This window comes from Notolabrus celidotus, chromosome 7 (assembly GCF_009762535.1).
Source record: "Notolabrus celidotus isolate fNotCel1 chromosome 7, fNotCel1.pri, whole genome shotgun sequence".
Taxonomy (NCBI): domain Eukaryota; kingdom Metazoa; phylum Chordata; class Actinopteri; order Labriformes; family Labridae; genus Notolabrus; species Notolabrus celidotus.
In genome coordinates this window covers 6,103,262-6,121,702 of record NC_048278.1, presented here as the reverse complement: position 1 = coordinate 6,121,702, position 18,441 = coordinate 6,103,262, and the positions used below count along the sequence as shown (strand labels likewise).

Sequence of the window (18,441 nt, the reverse complement as noted above, 5' to 3'; positions counted from 1 at the left end):
TTATTATTATTATTATTATTATACACCGCAAACACAGTATATGTTTCAAACTTAGATTAATGTGAGCTCCTGATTTTTTATTATTTTGAATAAATTCATTTTTTGAGCAGTTAAGGAGGCAGAGACAAGAAAACAGTAGTCATTAAAGTGAAAGAGGTGACATTTCATAGGTTTCCGTGTATCTGCTTGACATTTTCCATAACAAAAAGTATCATTAAAATCCGGCTATGGTGAAAATGATAGACAAGGACTGTCCACCAATCAACGATGAGTTATTTTAATGACGCGGCGTCCACCTCCCAAATCAGCCAATCAGCAGCAAGTAATGGCCGGGGCTATGACGGGGAGGGTAGCAACAGTTGCCCCGGTGAAGGCAGGCAAAGGCGCCATAGTCACCGTAGTCCTGGCGACAAGAGCCAAGCAACGGGAGTCAACAACAACAACCTAAAATCTGAGGAATAAATTTGAACAACTTTAAAGGACAAATCTGGGATAAAATAGAGTAAGACACGATGTAATACTTCAGAATGCTGGTTTATGTGTTGCTGTTTATAAACGTTGTTGGTTGTTTGTTCTTTATAAACGTGTTTGTTCAGTCTGAGGCGGTATCGGTAGATTAACGGTAAATTAATGGTCAACAGTGACGCGGATGGAACTGTCTCTCTGCACGCGGACGGTTGTTATGGCGATGTCAGATCTGTGATAAGAGACAAGATGGCGGCTGTGTTCGGTACTGACAGTCCTGCTTGTTTAAAGCCTCATTTTCTCTGTTTCTCGGTCAGTTTTGACTGTGACTAAACTGTTGTGACTCTAAACTTGGTGTTTGCTCTTCGACACATCGACAGTCCCACACGTTAATAAGCAGCTAGCTGAGTTAGCTATGTAACGTCACAACTCAACGTGAGCGAGCGGCTACTTAGCTCGGAGCTATCACTGCTACTCACTTTACAGACGCGTTAAACTCTGACAAACTCATGAAACTGGTCCTCAAAAGTTGTGAGAGTTTGAGCTGTGAGGGTTGAGATGTTAGTGTGATATGTTTACAGTCATGGTGTGACTTTGTGAAAGTTTTTGTGCTGTCTGGTGTCGTCAGGTCAGCCCAGTGTACACAGTGTGCTGGATCATCATCTGTTGTCTTGTTTGCTCACTGCAGAAACTCAAAGCAAAGTTAATGAAAAGACCAAACCCATTAATGCATTAGTTAGTCTCTTCTCTTTTTTGTGTCAGACACAAATTAATTTCCAAAAACAGCTGGGCCTTTTCCCCAGGAGTAACAGGACTAAGGGATGTATTTGACCAAAGACAATCTTTGAATTACCCCAAATAAACTTGAGGGCCCAAAATCAAGATGAAGATATATGTCAACATGTGCAACAACTTGGCACAGTAAGGAGTATCTTGACAACTCAAAGGTTTCAATGAGGACTAAGATAAATCAGGGTTAGGCTCCACACAGAAGTCATTGATTTGATGGTACTTGCTATCACTGAGCACATGACCTCTGTCTTTAAACCTGCTTGAGTCACACACTTCAGTCAGGAGTTAGTCCCTTTGCTGTGTAACATATGTGACACCTGTTGAAAAGCATCACTATCCAGCACTGATGACTGTTTTTCTTGCATATTTCACTTGATATGACCAAAAAACACTTAGTCTGGAATCAATTATACTGAGTTGAACCTCGACTGGCTGAGTGACAGATTAAGGTGATGCAAAGTGTAGTAACTGTGCTTGTGTACGCAGGAGCGGCTGATCCTACAGTGACTGGCAGTGGTTCAATTAATAGTATGATTTTATTCTCAAAGGGGGTCTCACTCTCACCACTATCATCTCTCTCTCTCTTCATCTCCCTCTATCCCTCTCTCCAACTCGGTCTCAGCAGATGTGTGTCTAACATGAGTCTGGTCCTGCTGGAGGTTTCTGCCTGTTAAAGGAAGTTTGTCCTTGCCACTGTAACTTGCTAAATGCAGCAAAGTGCTCTGCTCATGGTGGATTAAGATGAGATCAGACTGAGTCCTGTCTGTAAGATGGGACTGGATCTTATCCTTGTTAATGATATACCAGAGAGTATGGTGTAGACCTGCTTTGTTTGTGAAGAGTCATCAAATAACATCTGTTGTGATTAGTTGCTATATAAATAAAGATGGATTCATTGATCTGGCTAAAACTCTATGCAGAGGGTCATTGCACTCTGGTTTTGAGATTGTATTTCATTCTGATCTAAATTGGTTATCTTTGACTACTGTGTGGCGTCAGACAAAAGCCCCACTTCCTCCTGGGTTATGTTACACTCACACACACACAAACACACACACACACACACATTTGAGCTCTTACATAAGTACGAGCAGACACACTCCTGACTCAGAAAGAAAGAAAGAAAGGGAAAATAAAAAGCAAACTCAGGTGTGTCTCTATATGTTCACGGCACTGGTTAATGAGTGCCTCATTATTTTTCATCCACAGAACGAGTGCCTCAAACCCTTAGTTGCTATGGCAACTTCTGGATACTCAGAAGACCTTCAGCCTCAGCAGACCAACACAGTAACCATAGCAACGCCTGCTTCCACCACACCCTCGTCTTCAAAGTCGGCGCACTTCCTGTCAGACATCCCGCCGACCTCAGGAACCATCACATCGGTAAACCAATCAGCCGCCGCCTCGAAAACAGGACAGGATGCACTTTGTTCTCAAGCCACACCCACCCAGGCCCAGAGCCAGAAGGCAGCGGTTCTGCCCGCCCCCGCACAACGCTACGTAAGCCCTGAAATCCAGGCCTCTGCAGTCCAGAAGAGTAACGGTCAGAGCAACTCGCCACAGTTCATCATAGTGACTGTGACAGGTGAGAGACGAAGGATTGATCGACTCAGACTCACAGAATATGAAATTTACACACAACACACACACACACACACACACACACACACACACACACACACACACACACACACACACACACACACACACACACACACTCACACTCAGAGAGATACATGGAGCAGTTGTTTCTTCTCAGATAAGCAGCAGAAAGGCAGACACGGAAAGCAATCTGAAGAAGTGTCAGTCTGTCCTGAAGTTCTGTATCAAGTCAAGTCTTAAACTGATGCTTTGCTCAGTACTTAGAGATTCCAGTTACTCATCAGTGCAGAGATGTGGATGAATCTTTGTTTATACAACTAAGAAAGGTTGGTCAACGCTTGTCTGTATTCGCCCCTAAGATCCTTTTTCATATACGCTAACAATCCAAAGTTTGGACACACCTTCTCATTCAATGGTTTTTATTTATTTTGATCATTTTCAACATTGTAGATTAATACTGAAGACATCAAAACTATGAAATAATCTGGTTTTGCCATAATCTGGATTACAACAGTAGTCAAATAGGGCTATCCATTGTGTACTAACCCTACCTCTGATCAACACAACTGATGGTCTCAAACACATTAAGAAGGCAAGTCATTCTACAAATGAACTCTTGACAAGGCTCATGTTAATTAGAAACCATTCGAGGAGACCACTTCATGAAGCAGACTGAGAGAATACCAAGAGTGTGCAAAGCTGTCATGAAGGAAAAAGGGGGCTACTTTACAGAATCTAAAATATAAAACATATTCTGCTTTGTTTAACACTTTGTTGGTTCATTCAATAATTCCATATATGTTCTTTCATAGTTTTGATGTCTTCAGTATTAATCTACAGTGTTTACAATAATTAAAATAAATACAAACCTTTGAATGAGAAGGTGTTTCCAAACTTTTAACTGGTAGTGTAGCTATTGGTATTGAAATGGAGCCAAAAGGAAAAAAGCACTTTAACATGGAGAGGATAGGAAAGTGGACAGAGCAGGAAACCACAAGAGAGAGAGAGCAGGGAGTGACGTGCTGAAAAGGGGTAGCAGGCTGGAGTCGGACCTGGGCCGCCTGCGTTAGGGCTACAGGTTCTTAGCATGGGGTGCACAATTTATCCTCTGTGCCAAACCAGTGCCTCCGAATATCTTCAGACTCATGAATGTGGTTGAACCCTGTGATGAATGAACAATGTCCCTTGATTAGGATCTGGAAACTGTGACTACTTTATTAAAACATAGAGATAAAAGGTGTTAACTGTCAATCAGGTCAATTGCTAAATAACTAGCACTACCACAGAGTAATACTGAGTGTTATAATCAGTATATTCTAATTCTCTTTCACCTAAAGGAGCATAAGTGCACAATCATTCAGACCTCCTGCCTAGTTCACTCGCTCATCACTTCAACAGAACATATAAAAAGCAGTCTCTCTTTGTTTCGGGGCAGCAATACTTGACTGATACACTGAGACATACCATAATACTCTGCATGTATGTGTTGTGTATTAAGGGGATTGTTGGTTTGTGTTCCTTGGTGATGTATGTTTGGGTCGAAACAGGATAATCACATTTCTAATATGAAAATCATCATAAATCTCCTCCATGGCGGATCAAACTCTGCTGTAGTCTGCCTGTCTGGTCTGAGAGTGCATACATTATGAGAATGAACAGGCTGATGGACTTTCGCGAGGTTGGTTGCTAGGCTACATAGTCCCAAATGTACGCGTGTGGATGTCTGATGGATGGATCCTGACTTCCATTCTACTCTGCTGCTTTGCTTTTACATAGAGAGCAGGTGTTAATGATGTTTTCTTTTTATATTACGTCAACTTGGCTCAAGTCTGCAATTCCAGCAGCGGTGCAGGACAAATTCAATAAGCCAGTTTCTATGGTAGCTAATCTAATGTGTGATTACCAGGCTTTGGAGCTCTCCCAGATATCAGAACAGACTAGTTTGGGTCAAATTGAATGAATTTAATAACGGCCTAATGTCTCCATGAAGTGAAACATGCATGTTTATAAAGACAACAGTCCTTTTAACCTGGTGGAGATGAAATCGAGTCAACCTTGGTGTCTGTATGTAAGTTTAATTTAGCATCATCTATTCATAGGCCTTTCTGCCGGCTGGTATCAGGTAACACTCTGCACTTTCCCCCAGAGAGAGAGACTCACAGGCCAGGGGCTCAGCCCACTGCTGCAGGAACACCAAGTTAACTTCATGACTGAGCTTTCTTGGAAAAAGTGTTTTATCAAAAAGGACACAAGAAGTGTTTAGATGTATTTTTTTATTTGATTTTTCACCCAAACACTTACACTTTCTTTCTTTATTTACTTATTTATTTATTTGTTTATTTATTTACCCACTTATTTATCTATTTATTTTACTTATTTACTTACTTATGTATTTATTTTTCTACTTATTTAATTACTTATGTTTTGATTTATGTATTTGTTTACTTACATTTTGATTAATGTATTTACGTATTTTATTATTTATGTATTTATTTATGTACTTTTTTATTTATCTACTTATTTACATTCTTACTTACTTGCTCATGTATTTATTTCTTTACTTACTTACTCATTTATTTATTTACTCACTCATTTATTTATTATTTATTTACTTACTTATTTGCTTACCTACTTGTTTACTTACTTACTTACTCACTCACTCACTCACTTACTTACTCACTTACCTACTTGTTTACTTACTTACTTACTGACTTACTCACTCACTCACTCACTTACTTACTCACTTACCTACTTGTTTACTTACTTACTTACTGACTTACTTACTTACTTACTTACTTACTTACTTACTTACTTACTTACCTGCTTACTTGCTTACTTACTTACCTGCTTACTTACTTAATAACATAATGATTTAACTTGATTTGTTAACACAGAACTCCACAAGAGTGAACAGAAGAGTAACACTAAACAAAGTCTGTTTCATTGATTTAGTTGTAGGTGTTGTGTTTGTGATGTGAGGCTGTCAGGTAGAAGTTGTGAAGTATCTCTCTGGATTCTTAGAATGGCTAGTTTATTCTATTTTATTTTATTTTAATTTAGTTTTGTTGTATTTTATTTATTTCATTTTATTTTATTTTAGTTTAGTTTAGTTTAGTTTAGTTAAAAGTTCAGTTTGTCAGGGACCGTGTATGACATTCATGAGAGGAGATGCATTGGCAAGATTAAGCTGATTTGCAAGATTCCACCTGCAGGTAGACACATATGCAAAACAAAATACAATTCAATGTAATATAATGCTTTAGAACAACACATTCTACTCCAGTATAAGATATTATATATAGAGAATATTACCCATCCCTCCCACTCCCTTTTCATCCTCTGTTTCTTCCTCTGTCTATCATCCCTCACTTCCCCCTCTCATTTGATCTGCATGTTTACAAGATGGAGTGATTTTGCTCTCCATCTGGGGAGATTAGCTGTCCAAGGCTGTTCTTCTACATTGCAACATATAAGGATGAGAGGTCAGCTAGGCAGACACACTCTTCCTCCTCCCGACTCTTCAGTTTAACAAACACACACACACTTGTTAGCGGGATGTTCTGCACAGGCTGTTATTATGATCTGGAAGCAGTTTGCTGTGAGTATTGAACTTGTGTTAACGTGGTTGGTTGTGTGTGATTGTCTGATGACACATATCTCCTCCCGCCTCCCTCTGCTTCTCTAGATGACTCCGTTCACTCCAATGACAGTCTGTCAGACTCCAGTCCACCTGCCCCAAGTGTTCCTGCTCAGGTGGTCCAACCAGTGCAGACCAACACACAGGTAAGAGGCAAACATTGACACGTACTGTACACATTAATTAACTGTGCAACTATATAAGAGCATGTCACACCAAATCATCGATTACCTGAAGTTTGATCAGACACTTTGGCTTTTTCACCAGCAGAGGTCAGTGTTGCAAGCAGCCAAGAGGATTCAGACGGGTCATATCAACAGCTTGCAGCACATCAACCAAGAGGTAAGCACAAATTTCTACTCGCATTAAATACGTTAATTTAAAGTTTCCATTTGATTTAGTCCCTATCCTCTGAATCATTTTTTAAATATTTGACTTTGAATTAAAAGGTCCCATCCAGTTTCACTCTACCTTTTCCACCCTTATATCATATGACAAGAGTCTTATCTTGATACAGGTCTTTATTATCCATATCTATCTAAGGGAGTGTGCTTATTTAAAGAATCACTTTAACATGCCATAGGTAGCCAAAAGAAAGTTTGCCAGGTACTTAGAACTTAAAATCTACAAATGAGATTTGAAGAATCACAACAAGTCACTCACAGTGACACAGAATCAGAATCAGAAATACTTCATTTATCCCGGGGGAGAAATTCAGTCATTACAGAATGCTCTTATGCACAATAAGTAAGAAAGTCAAATTATTAATAGAAAGAAGGAATAAAATAAGATTTAAATATGAATAAAATTGAAATTAAATTAGATTAAAATAAGATAAAATGAAATAAGATAAAATAAAATAGAATGAAATGAAATGAAATACAATACAATACAATACAATACAATACAATTAAATACAATTAAATACAATTAAATTAAATGATAATATTTACAGAAGCGCATAATAGTTAGAATTATCCATGTACAATAGTGCTGGGAATGAAAGTGGCATATACAAGGATGTTAAAGTGGTAAGGATATGGGTGAGAAAAGCAGAGCGTTTTCCATTTTTGATTTTGGACAAAAGAACAGTGTGTTTTATCTGTTATCACAAGCAGAAAGAAAATGATCAGCGGGCGCGGACTTGCCCTACTGGTTAAGTTGTGCGCCCATGTAGCAGGCAGACTGGGTTTCGGCTCCTTTCCAGCATGTCATTCCCCGACTCTCTCCCTGTTTCCTACACTATCCACTATCCTCACCATCTATCATTAAAGTTTTAAAAGCCCAAAATATACCTTTTTTAAAAAAAAAGAAAAAAGAGAATGATCAGACACAGACACACATGTCTGTACAGTATCACCTTTTAGCTCTTTGTTTTGGTTTTCTTTTAACACACTGCTCTGTTTCTGTTCTCTGTACTCTGGTCAGTGTTGTATTCAGTAGCAGGCAGACATTTAAAACACATCACTTGGTTTGCTTGTTATTCAGGTGGAGCATGTGTACACAGGCCAGGTGCAGTATGTGGACGGAGGAGAACCAGCGTTTACTACATCCAACATGTGAGTAGAGAGGAACTGCTCAGTGTGCATGATGATAAACACACATGCTGTGTCTCTCCGGTGTGTTCTGTGTATTTATGAGTCTCTGTGTCCGTACGTACTCTCGTGTCTCCAGTCGATCCAGCAGCTACCCTTTCTCCGACTCGCCCATCTTCTCCCAGACTCCTCCCGCCTCCTCGTCTGCCTACTACGAGGCCACGCCCAGCTCAGAGTCTGACCTCAGTGGCACTCTGACCTCGCAGTCGGTTTCTGTGACAACAGCGGGAGCCAATAGCGGAGCAGCTGCAGGTGGAGGAGGCTTTGTCATTCAGGGAGGTTATGTGTTAGGTGGAGGAGCAGGAGGAGGAGGAGGAGGAGGACAGAGTTACTCCAGTCCTAACTCTCGTGCTCCGCCTGCTACAGTGAGTCCCTAGGTTCAAAAGAACTTCACATTATGGTTATGATGACAGATAATGAGGTTATAAACATGTTATTCCTCTGTAGGTTCAATGGTTGTGTGATAACTACGAGGGAGCTGAGGGGGTGAGTCTTCCCCGCTGCACCCTCTACTACCACTACCTGCTGCACTGCCAGGAGCAGAAACTGGAACCTGTTAATGCTGCATCCTTTGGGAAACTCATCAGGTCTGTGTTCATGGGGCTACGCACACGGAGATTAGGAACCAGGTATGCATGCTTCAACACACACACACACACGCACACACACACACACACACACACACACACACATTCTGTCATTTTCAAAGTTAAGTATTTGAGAGTGTTGTCTTAACCTTTCATGTTTGTGTTTCAGAGGGAACTCTAAGTACCACTACTACGGTCTGAGGATCAAGTCAGGCTCCCCTCTTCTCAGACTGATAGACGATCAACAGCACATGGCCATGAGGCAGCAGCCTTTCTCACAGAAAAACAGGTATCCACACATGACCACCTGCCTTTGAACCCAAGGCTGTAATAAAATTCTTAGTTGTAGTTTACTTTTTTTAGTTTTAGTGATATTTTTTAGTAACGTGATACTTGTCAGTAGGACCCAAACGGTAAACTCAACACATGACACCATTTTAAAAGATGTAACCAAATACAAAAGATGACAAACCACAACCATCCACTAAAGTCAAGCCGTGAGGTTGAGGGCCCTACATCCCATAACCTTTTTTTATCTGATTGGCCACCCCAAGTGCCACCCCAAGAAAGAAGAAAGAGTAAAAGACGGGCTGTTTTTGAAACGGCCTGCTACATACTATCTATGAATGTAGTATGCAATAGGTACTGTATACTACATACTGCGTTTGAATTGAGTATTTAGTATGACTGTTCTGTTTGATCTGGTCTGCAGGATGCTGAGCCAGACGTCACTAGATTTCCGGTTTCGGAAAGCGGAAGTAAACCACGTCCAGGCTGATAGAGAAACTGCTTTTTTAGCATCACTTATGATTTAAAAAGTTAGGAAGTGGTTTATATGTAATTTAATCATTTTCACAGCACATACAAACGGAATTTCCCAAGTAAAAAAATAAGAAAAAAGAAAAATAGGAATGAGAGCTGTGCATTGTGGGAAACAGTACGTGAGGCAGACTGGTCTGATGCATACTGTGAAATTTTCCCGAATCAGTACAACATCCGGGGAGTTTTGGCCAAGCGGCAACCTCCGGTCTAAAAATATGAGTCAATGTGGAAGTGTTAAAAGCTGCAGTTCATCGAGGATCCGCTTGAGGCTGGCTCCGGAAGTACCGGAAGTCACATACATATGAATGGGGAAAAGACGATCTTTGCAGCATTAATAAACATGTTTACAGCCTGGTACAAAAGATGAGTGTAGTCTGAATAGCTAATTTCTCGATGTCCTCTCACTGTGAGGGGGGTGAATTTTTTTTCAAATTCGGCAATTTCGAAGATATTGAGATTACCATTCTTCCAATGAGAGGCACAGCTGCCTGTGGGAACACTGCAGCTGTTGGCTAGGAGGCTCAAAGCCCGCCTCTTTGCGTCACACTGGCTCGACAGAAGCAATATGGCTGCCGCAGCCGATTGGTCTCAAAACAGCTCTTCAGAAACAGATGGGTGACGTCACGGATACTACGTCCATTAATTATACAGTCTATGGTTTTGGCATACTGCAGATTTTGCTCTTGTTAACATACTACATACTTAATTTTGGCTAAATCAGTACGTACTGTAGGTGGTTTCGAAAACACTCAGGGACTCATTTTCACCCAAGTCTGACAACTTCTCAAGTGTCAGTCCATGTAGTGTCCATTTAGCGCCCCCTGTCCCTCCTCGTTATCAATATAAACAAATGATAACCAATACAGATCATCAGAAAGAGGGGACTCTATAAACCAAATTAAAATGACTGCTTTCCAAAAATAAAGAAATATGTTTCTGCACCATCTTTGTCATCTTTACTTGTTTGTTAATCAGAACATTGATAGTTGGGTGTTGAATAAAAATCTGTCTCAGAATCGTAAGTGTTTCTCAGAAAGATCTCAGGCAAGCTCTTAAAGAGAATCCTGCAGAATACAGAATAATGAAGGAAAAGGTTTAAGATTGAACTCCTGCTGCTGCGTCTGAGACAGACCATAAAAGATGTGCATCAGTCAGGGTGCACATTTCTCTGTCTCACTGACTGATGGGTTCTCTGTCCAACAGGATAAAGCCGGCTCAGAAGACACAGGGGATCAGCAATGGGACACCAGGTGGGATGGCTCAGCAGCAGGCAGGAGCACTCTGTGACATTTCAGCCCAGGTTCAACAGTATCAGCAGTTCCTCGGTGAGTGACACCTGTACCCTTCAAACGTTGACCTTTCTTTTCTAGAAAACCCAACACTTTATTTAACTTTGATGTTATTTATTGATGAGTAAAGATCTCACTGTAACTCTGTTGTCTGCTTTGCTGTTCCTGTATTTCGTGTAGAGGCCTCCAGGGCACTGCCAGACTTTGTGGACATTGATCTGCAAGATCAGACCTTACCTGATGGGATTCTTTTGGAACACCTGAAGGCCTTTCAGACGCTCTACAGAGAACACTGTGAGGTAGACAGTTACAAACAAATACATCCATTGTAGTGGCAACTTTTAGCAAAAACCTTCTTGGCAACTTTTGCAGGACGTGATATTTCTGACTCGTGCGTTGTAAAACAGGTTTACTAAAAATGAAATGGATGCCATATAAAATTAAACAAACTGAGAATTTATTCAAATTATTGACAAACAAAATTCACATCTCTAGTCGCTATTAACTTATATTTCAACAAAAGTGACAAAACTATAAAAAAACAACAACAAAGCTACGGTTAGAAAATATGTTGCTCCTTGTCCTGCTCAGATGAAAGCACACATTGCAGCGCACATGCTCAGTTGCTCCAAATTAGCAGCACCTGCAGCATGACAATTAAAGGCATACACTCAAATTACTCTATGTCTCTAACATCCATCATAGCCCCCGATGTTATAGAAACACTGTTGTATTAACAGTTGATGTCACACTTGAAAAAGCTAAGGTTGCTCAAAGGTTGGTTGGACAGTTGAAACACCTCTTGGTTTTTTGTCTGATCCTCTCAGGCCATAATGGACGTGATGGTCAACCTTCAGTTCACTCTTGTGGAGACACTGTGGAAATCCTTCTGGAGGTTCAGCCAGCTCAACGACGCAGAATCACTCAACCTGTAAACGTCACCTATTACCAAATCTGCCTGATGAATGAGTCACTTTAACATAAAGGTTGTGCATTATAACAGTTATCTCATGTTCTCCTCCAGGCACAATGAGTCCGAGAAGCGTTTACCCAAAGCGTGTCTGGTGGTGCTGTGTAAGTTTGAGCCCGTGCTGCAGTGGACAAAAGAGTGCGACAACCTGCTCTACCAGACTCTGGTGGAAATCCTCATCTCTGATGTTCTGAGACCCATCCCCAGTGAGTGAACAGAGCCTTTAGAACCAAACACTGATCAGTCCAGCGTTCATTTACAGATTTCATTTATACCTGCCTTGAAAAGTGTCAGGGTGTCTGTGTTTCAATTAAGATGTTGCCTCTATTATAAACTTGCTTTGAAATGTGCATTAACCCCTTCTCATTACATTACCACCGTCTCTGCCACAGGTGCCTTAACTCAGGCCATCCGAAACTTTGCCAAAAGCCTGGAGAGTTGGTTGTCTGGCGCCATGATGAACATCCCTGAGGAGATGGTTCGCATCAAGGTATGTGTGATGTTTTACCAATGGACAGATGGATCTATCATCAGTGTGCTTGATATGAATCCTGATGATTAGACGACCTAAGACCCTAGACGACAGTTTTCCTAGTGGTCTAATTGTTCATGGTTTATGATATGGATATAATCTTCTATATATAATAATAAGAATAATAATACATTTTATTTAAAGGCGCCTTTCTTGGCACTCAAGGACACCGCACAGATATATATACAGACACGAATTTACGCATTAAAGGAAACAAAATCAAAATCAAAATCAAAACAATATAAACTGACAAAGTGGAGGAAGAGGATCTGAGAGAGAGAGGGAGGGAGTGGGAACATGGAGGAGGTCGGACAGATATGGGGGGGCGAGGTTGTAGATGGTCTTGAATGTTAACAGGAGGACTTTGAATTGAATATGGAACTGAAAAGGGAGCCAGTGGAGCTGTTGCAGGACAGGAGTGATGTGGTGGATGGAGGGGGTTCGGGTAATGATACGGGCAGCTGAATTCTGGACCAGTTGGAGTTTATGGAGGGATTTGTGAGGGAGGCTGAAGAGGAGAGAGTTGCAGTAGTCAAGACGGGAAGTGACAAGGCTGTGGTCAAGGATGGCGGCAGTGTGGGGGAGAGGGAGGGGCGGAGACGATTGATGTTTCGAAGGTGGAAAGGTCGAAGTTTGTGGGTCACCAGAAAGTGATTTGAGTTCCAGTGAGGAATAAGAATACTATGAGGAACACAGTCGACACAGTACTACATTACAGAGTCATAATGGGCCTTTCAGATACACATATTTTACACATGCAAACTCAATGAGAGTAAAGGAAATCAAATGTATCAAAAGTGGCAATGATTCTGAATGTGTCAGATTAACTAGAAGGAGACTGAACCTTCATTTCGATGTAGAACGACATCCTCCTTCCACAGCATCTGTCCCCTAACGGTGGAAAAGTCCTCTACCTTCTTCAGGCTGATTCAGTTAGCCTGAGTTTGTCTCATCGCTGCTAAAAAACTACTTTTTATTTTTTAAACAAGTGACCTCACACAGTTTCTGCTTTGAGGTTGAGGCTTTTTATGCGACTTATCAAAAAAGGAACAGTTGGTTTGATGAAGAGGCTTTTTATCAACTAACCTTCATTCCACTTGTTCAGTGAACATGGCCTTCCTTTTCGTCCTGACAGACATCCATCTTATCACGGCTCCCTTCTCTCTCTCCTCCCTTCCATCAGGTGGTGTGTGTATGCTCCTTCTCTCAAACCCTGCGCCGCTACACCAGTCTGAACCACCTGGCTCAAGCGGCCCGCGCCGTCCTCCAGAACTCGGCCCAGATCAACCAGATGCTTTCAGACCTCAACCGCGTGGATTTCACTAATGTACAGGTTTGTTACACCGCCCCCTCCTTCTTTCATATCCACATGTTTTTAAATCGTTAAATGGAGTGGCTCCACAGTATATGCCTGACCTCCTGCAAAGCTACACTCCCGCGAGGTCTTTGAGGTCTACTGGTCAGCAACTTCTTGTGGTCCCTAAGACCAGGCTGAAAAGCAGGGGTGGCCGTGCCTTCTCGGCAGTGGTCCCCAAACTGTGGAACGAGCTACCCCCCATGTTAGATTGTCCCCAACATTAACAACTTTTAAATCCTGCCTTAAAACATATTTTTACTCCTTGGCTTTTAACCCAGCGTGAGAGTTGTGTGGTGTCTGTCTCTGTCTGTTCTTTTTAAATGTGCTATATAAATAAAGTGGATTGGATTGGATGTCTCAGAGGGTGTCTGTGTAGTAAAGGGCAGAACCTAAACCTCCCACTCATCCCCCCCCTCTCTCTCTAGGAGCAGGCCTCCTGGGTGTGTCAGTGTGAAGACCATGTGGTCCAGAGGATAGAGCAGGACTTTAAAATGACTCTGCAGCAGCAGAACTCTCTGGAGCAGTGGGCCACCTGGCTGGATGGGGTGGTCTCTCAGGCCTTAAAGCCATACGAACACAACGCTGTCGCTCTACCAAAGGCTGCCAAAGTCTTCTTACTTAACTGGTCCTTCTACAGGTGAGGGCACGAGGTTACACATCAACACATTACATCCAAGTTTATTTGACTCATTGTCAATTTGACCGTCTCTGCTCTCACGACAGCTCCATGGTAATCCGGGACCTGACTCTACGCAGTGCTGCCAGCTTTGGTTCCTTTCACCTGATCCGCCTGCTCTATGACGAGTATATGTACTACCTGATAGAACACAGGGTGGCCGAGGCTAAAGGAGTGACACCCATCGCAGTCATGGGAGAAGTATGTGTCTCCACAAACAGCTGCTCATATGATTCATCTGTGCTTTGTGCGCCTCGATATTAAATATTCAACCTTCTCTCTCTCTCTCTCTCTCTCTCTCTCTCTCTCTCTCTCTCTCCTTCTCTCTCTCTCTCTCTCTCTCTCTCTTTCTCTCTCTCTCTCTCTCTCCCTCCCTCCCTCTCTCTCTCTCTGTCACAGTTTGCGAGCACAATCAAGAGCCGGATCTCTCCTGACATGGAGAAAGGTAAAATCTACTTGTGATTTTATGCAGTATTATAGTAGTTCTAAGTATGATTAGTTTCAGGCTCTATTGAAGGGTAACCTCATTGTAACTCCTTTGTCACCAGATGAGGAAGAGGATGATGATGAAGAGGACAGCGAAGAGGAGACAGGAGATCTGGTGCTGCAGTCCGGCTCTCTGAGTGTTGTCGGCGAGGAGAAGGATCCGATGGAGCCGCCTGCCAAGCAGCCCAGGAAAAGTTTAAATCTTCTCTCTCTGACGGAGAGCCACGGCACACCTTAAACCCTTTATATACGTATATCTACGAGCTTACACGCACACTTTGCTTTAAAGTTAACATCATGCCATCCAATTCAATCAACCTGTGTATGCTTCTCATTTGTCAACAGATCGTTTGGTGAGTGAGTGAGTGAGTGAATGAGTGTGTGTGAGTTTGTGTGTGTGTGTGTGTGTGTGTGTGTGTGTGTGTGTGTGTGTGTGTGTGTGTGTGTGTGTGTGTGTGTGTGTGTGTGTTTGGGGTTGTGTTTAGTAGGAGAGCCTCTTTGCCAATTTTTGTGCTGCCATTTAGCGTTCACCTGATCCTTCACAGCCCTTCCTTCCGTGTTCCCTGTGCCTACCTGTCCACCCAGTGTCAGTAGTCGCTCCCGTCCAGCTAAAGCTCTATAAAAATATATCATCCTGAATCCTCCCCTGCCCCGCCTTAACCACTGACCTGAGTGCTGTAAAGAGATGTCCTTCATCATACTCTGTCATTCACCTTGCCTTTTAAAGCTTTAACTATGCAGGGGGAGCTGGACTGGAGTGAAATACACTCTGGGATGATCCTGCACCGTGTTGTTGGTAGGTGGATGTTAATTTACAGGAATATGCCATACTTTGCTTTTGTACTTGTTTCTCTTCCTCTTGTGTCTGAGCGTTTCACAGATACCCCGTGCCTTTGAGAGATTACAAGCCTGAAAAAAAAATCTGTATTCTATCTATGACGTATTGGTGGATGAATAAATGATGCTCCTGTGAAGTACAGTAGTCTTTACGCATATTATTCAAGACCTGAGATGGTGACAGTCGAGCCGTGTTGTGGAGGATCTGCTCAGTTTGCTGTTCCTCAGTCATCCACCCCATTTTCTATTCTTTAAGGCAAGGGTTCCCAAAGTGTGGATCGGGACCCCCTGGGGAGTCACGATACACAAATGGGGGGTCGTGAGATGTCTTCCAGAATTCTTTTTTTAAAAGTTATCTAAATATAGTACATTTTACCCATTATTTAAAATAATATCGACAAAAATGAAAGCCTCTGTACATGGGGCACATGATAACCATTAGGCTTAACTGGCACTCCATACAATTTCAACATGTGTAAGGTTAAACATCCCTTTGAAATATGGCCGACAAAGTCTTAGCCATTTTGAAACTGATGAATCCAGTTCTGATTTTCTTCCCAGCTGTATTGAAAGCTTTAACACCTCAAAGAGAATTATTTTTTTAAAGTTATCTAAATAAAGTACATTTTACCCATTATTTATTTATTAATTAGGTATGTAAATTTCAAGTATTTTCCGTGATCGATCTTTGTAAATGTTAACGATCAATTATTGATTAATCATTTGAAAAAGCGTAAAAGTTTTCCATGTCAAAAACTATACCAAATGCGTTTTTTCCCCTGAATCACATTTTCCTTCACAACGCAATGTATATAACTGACAGTATTGAATATCTACGGATCGTATTGAGATGTTCTAAATGTTAAACACGCTGAATATGAACGTGTGGAGCAGGCTCATAATCTCAGCGGACATAAAGTCATAAAAGTGAAGGCTCAGACTTCAACAAGGGAACTGAACAGAAACATATTTCACTTTTCTGTCTACTCGTTCTTGTTGAGAACAATAAGCATGTGAACGTGGTCAGGTGTCAGCCGGGAGCACAACCGGGTCATAATCAGTCCAGGGGCGTTTAATCGATAGTCAATTAATTGTTGACTTCCCCAACAAAAATAGTAGCTAAATTTGAAATAAAACCTTCGAAATAGAAAATGTAATGAGCTTTCTGCCTTTCTTTTTCCAGATGACTCCTTTAGTTTAGTTTAGGATCAGTGAACAGTTAATTATCAAAGCATCAGTAGCAGCAAGTTAATACATAACAGCACAGGAAACACAGACACATGCTCATATAGGTAGGGTCATTTTCTGCAGACCAGCTAAATGAAGCCACATTAAATCACTTTGAGGGACAGTGGGGGTTGCAAGTTTTTGGCATCTATATTTTTGGGGGTCGCGGGCTGAAAAGTTTGGGAACCCCTGCCTTAAGGCTTCAATCTCTCTTGTTGATACATGTCACCCCTCCATGCAGCTTCAGAGCTGAACACCCAAAGCTTATCCCATCCTATCAGCTGCACTCATCAGCTTCCATGTGTACCAGCCACAGCTCTCTAACTTTTTGTAGTGTTAAAGATTTTTCTTTCTGGAAATTGATGTTGAATATTTTGTAGATCAGCCTATATAATGTACCTTTTGTCAACAGAGTCCAAAGTATTTGTATGTTGTTGAACCATTATTGCCTTAAGAAACATGTTATTGTGTGTGTCCACTGTCCCCACGACTGAGCTTTATTTTTATTGTGATTATGGACCTGGGATGAGAATTCAGAGACTTCAAAAATGACATAAGTAGATATTGATTTTATGGAATATGTGACTTTAAAAATTAGAGAAAAATTAACATATTTCAGTTTTTAGTTGGATGACCTGCAGGATAGTCAGACTCCCCAAAGCCCACCAAAGACCCCTCAATATAAGATAAGAGAGTAGATTTAAATTTATGTCAAGGACAGAAAACTGAATCTGACTTGACAAATAAAACCATGTTTTAACCACTGATTCATTATTGTGAAGAAACATGACTTGGATCTGTCCTGAGCTTGTGCTGCTGAACCTTTTGTAATTGAGCTCCTCTTTGTGTGATAAAGACCTTTGTACTTGTGATCAACATGTGTACATTCTTCTCTGTGAACTAAAAGGATGTGGTTGCTTTCAAAACTTGTGCCAGAATACTCTTTCTTCATAGGAGCTCTCCAGCGTTATAGTAAGTTGTTCCTCTGCCCACGAGAGAGGCTCAAAGCACCAAAAACACTCAATCTTACATTTTCATGAGACTCTCACTGACTCTGAAACACCTGAAGGCAGCAGGGTGTGTCCAAAACCTGAGAGGATTGGCCTAAGGTTACACACACAGTGATTGAGTGAGTTCTTTAAAATTTGGGAGGATCCTCTACAGCCAAAGACACTAACAGAACTTTGTTTGATTCATTTTGGGGCTTTTTATTCCTTTATTTAGAGGGTAGGGTGGCAGGTAGATCAGCAAACTGGGAAGAGAGTGGAATGACTTAAAGAGCTACAGGACAGATTCAAACTACAAGGATTAAAGCCTCTGTACATGGGGCACATGATAACCATTAGGCTTAACTGGCACTCCATACAATTTCAACATGTGTAAGGTTAAACATCCCTTTGAAATATGGCCGACAGCGTCTTAGCCATTTTGAAACTGATGAATCCAGTTCTGATTTTTTTCCCAGCTGTATTGAAAGCTTTAACACCTCAAAGAGTTTTAACAGTGGTGGACAAAGTACAAGTCTTCATGACTTAAGTCCAAGTATAGATCCTCCTGGTCAAGCATC

General features: G+C 41.4%; 1 protein-coding gene across 2 annotated transcripts; it reads left to right on the top strand.

Annotated features, from left to right (window-relative positions):
- The first annotated feature begins 320 nt into the window (after window positions 1-320).
- On the top strand, window positions 321-17,746 carry rfx1b (regulatory factor X, 1b (influences HLA class II expression)). 2 transcript variants are annotated; one of them, XM_034687987.1, is made up of 18 exons: window positions 321-502; window positions 2,467-2,842; window positions 6,545-6,642; window positions 6,767-6,838; window positions 7,985-8,055; window positions 8,171-8,456; window positions 8,539-8,720; window positions 8,848-8,967; window positions 10,704-10,825; window positions 10,970-11,088; window positions 11,617-11,720; window positions 11,814-11,965; window positions 12,152-12,249; window positions 13,475-13,624; window positions 14,074-14,285; window positions 14,372-14,525; window positions 14,724-14,769; window positions 14,873-17,746. In XM_034687987.1, the coding sequence occupies exons 2-18, from the start codon at window positions 2,494-2,496 to the stop codon at window positions 15,046-15,048; spliced, it is 2,511 nt and encodes an 836-aa protein (XP_034543878.1). In that variant the 5' UTR covers window positions 321-502; window positions 2,467-2,493; the 3' UTR covers window positions 15,049-17,746. The 2 variants fall into 2 exon arrangements, with proteins under 2 accessions (XP_034543878.1, XP_034543877.1); XM_034687986.1 differs by having other exon boundaries at window positions 335-502; window positions 6,764-6,838.
- Window positions 17,747-18,441: the final 695 nt, after the last annotated feature.

Bases quoted from the DNA above. Each gene is read 5' to 3' on its own strand.
- rfx1b (XM_034687986.1), top strand. From the start codon at position 2,494: ATGGCAACTTCTGGATACTCAGAAGACCTTCAGCCTCAGCAGACCAAC. The intron at 6,643-6,763 runs GTAAGAGGCAAA...CTTTTTCACCAG, and splicing joins CAGTGCAGACCAACACACAG to CAGAGGTCAGTGTTGCAAGC. The intron at 8,721-8,847 runs GTATGCATGCTT...TTTGTGTTTCAG, and splicing joins ACACGGAGATTAGGAACCAG to AGGGAACTCTAAGTACCACT.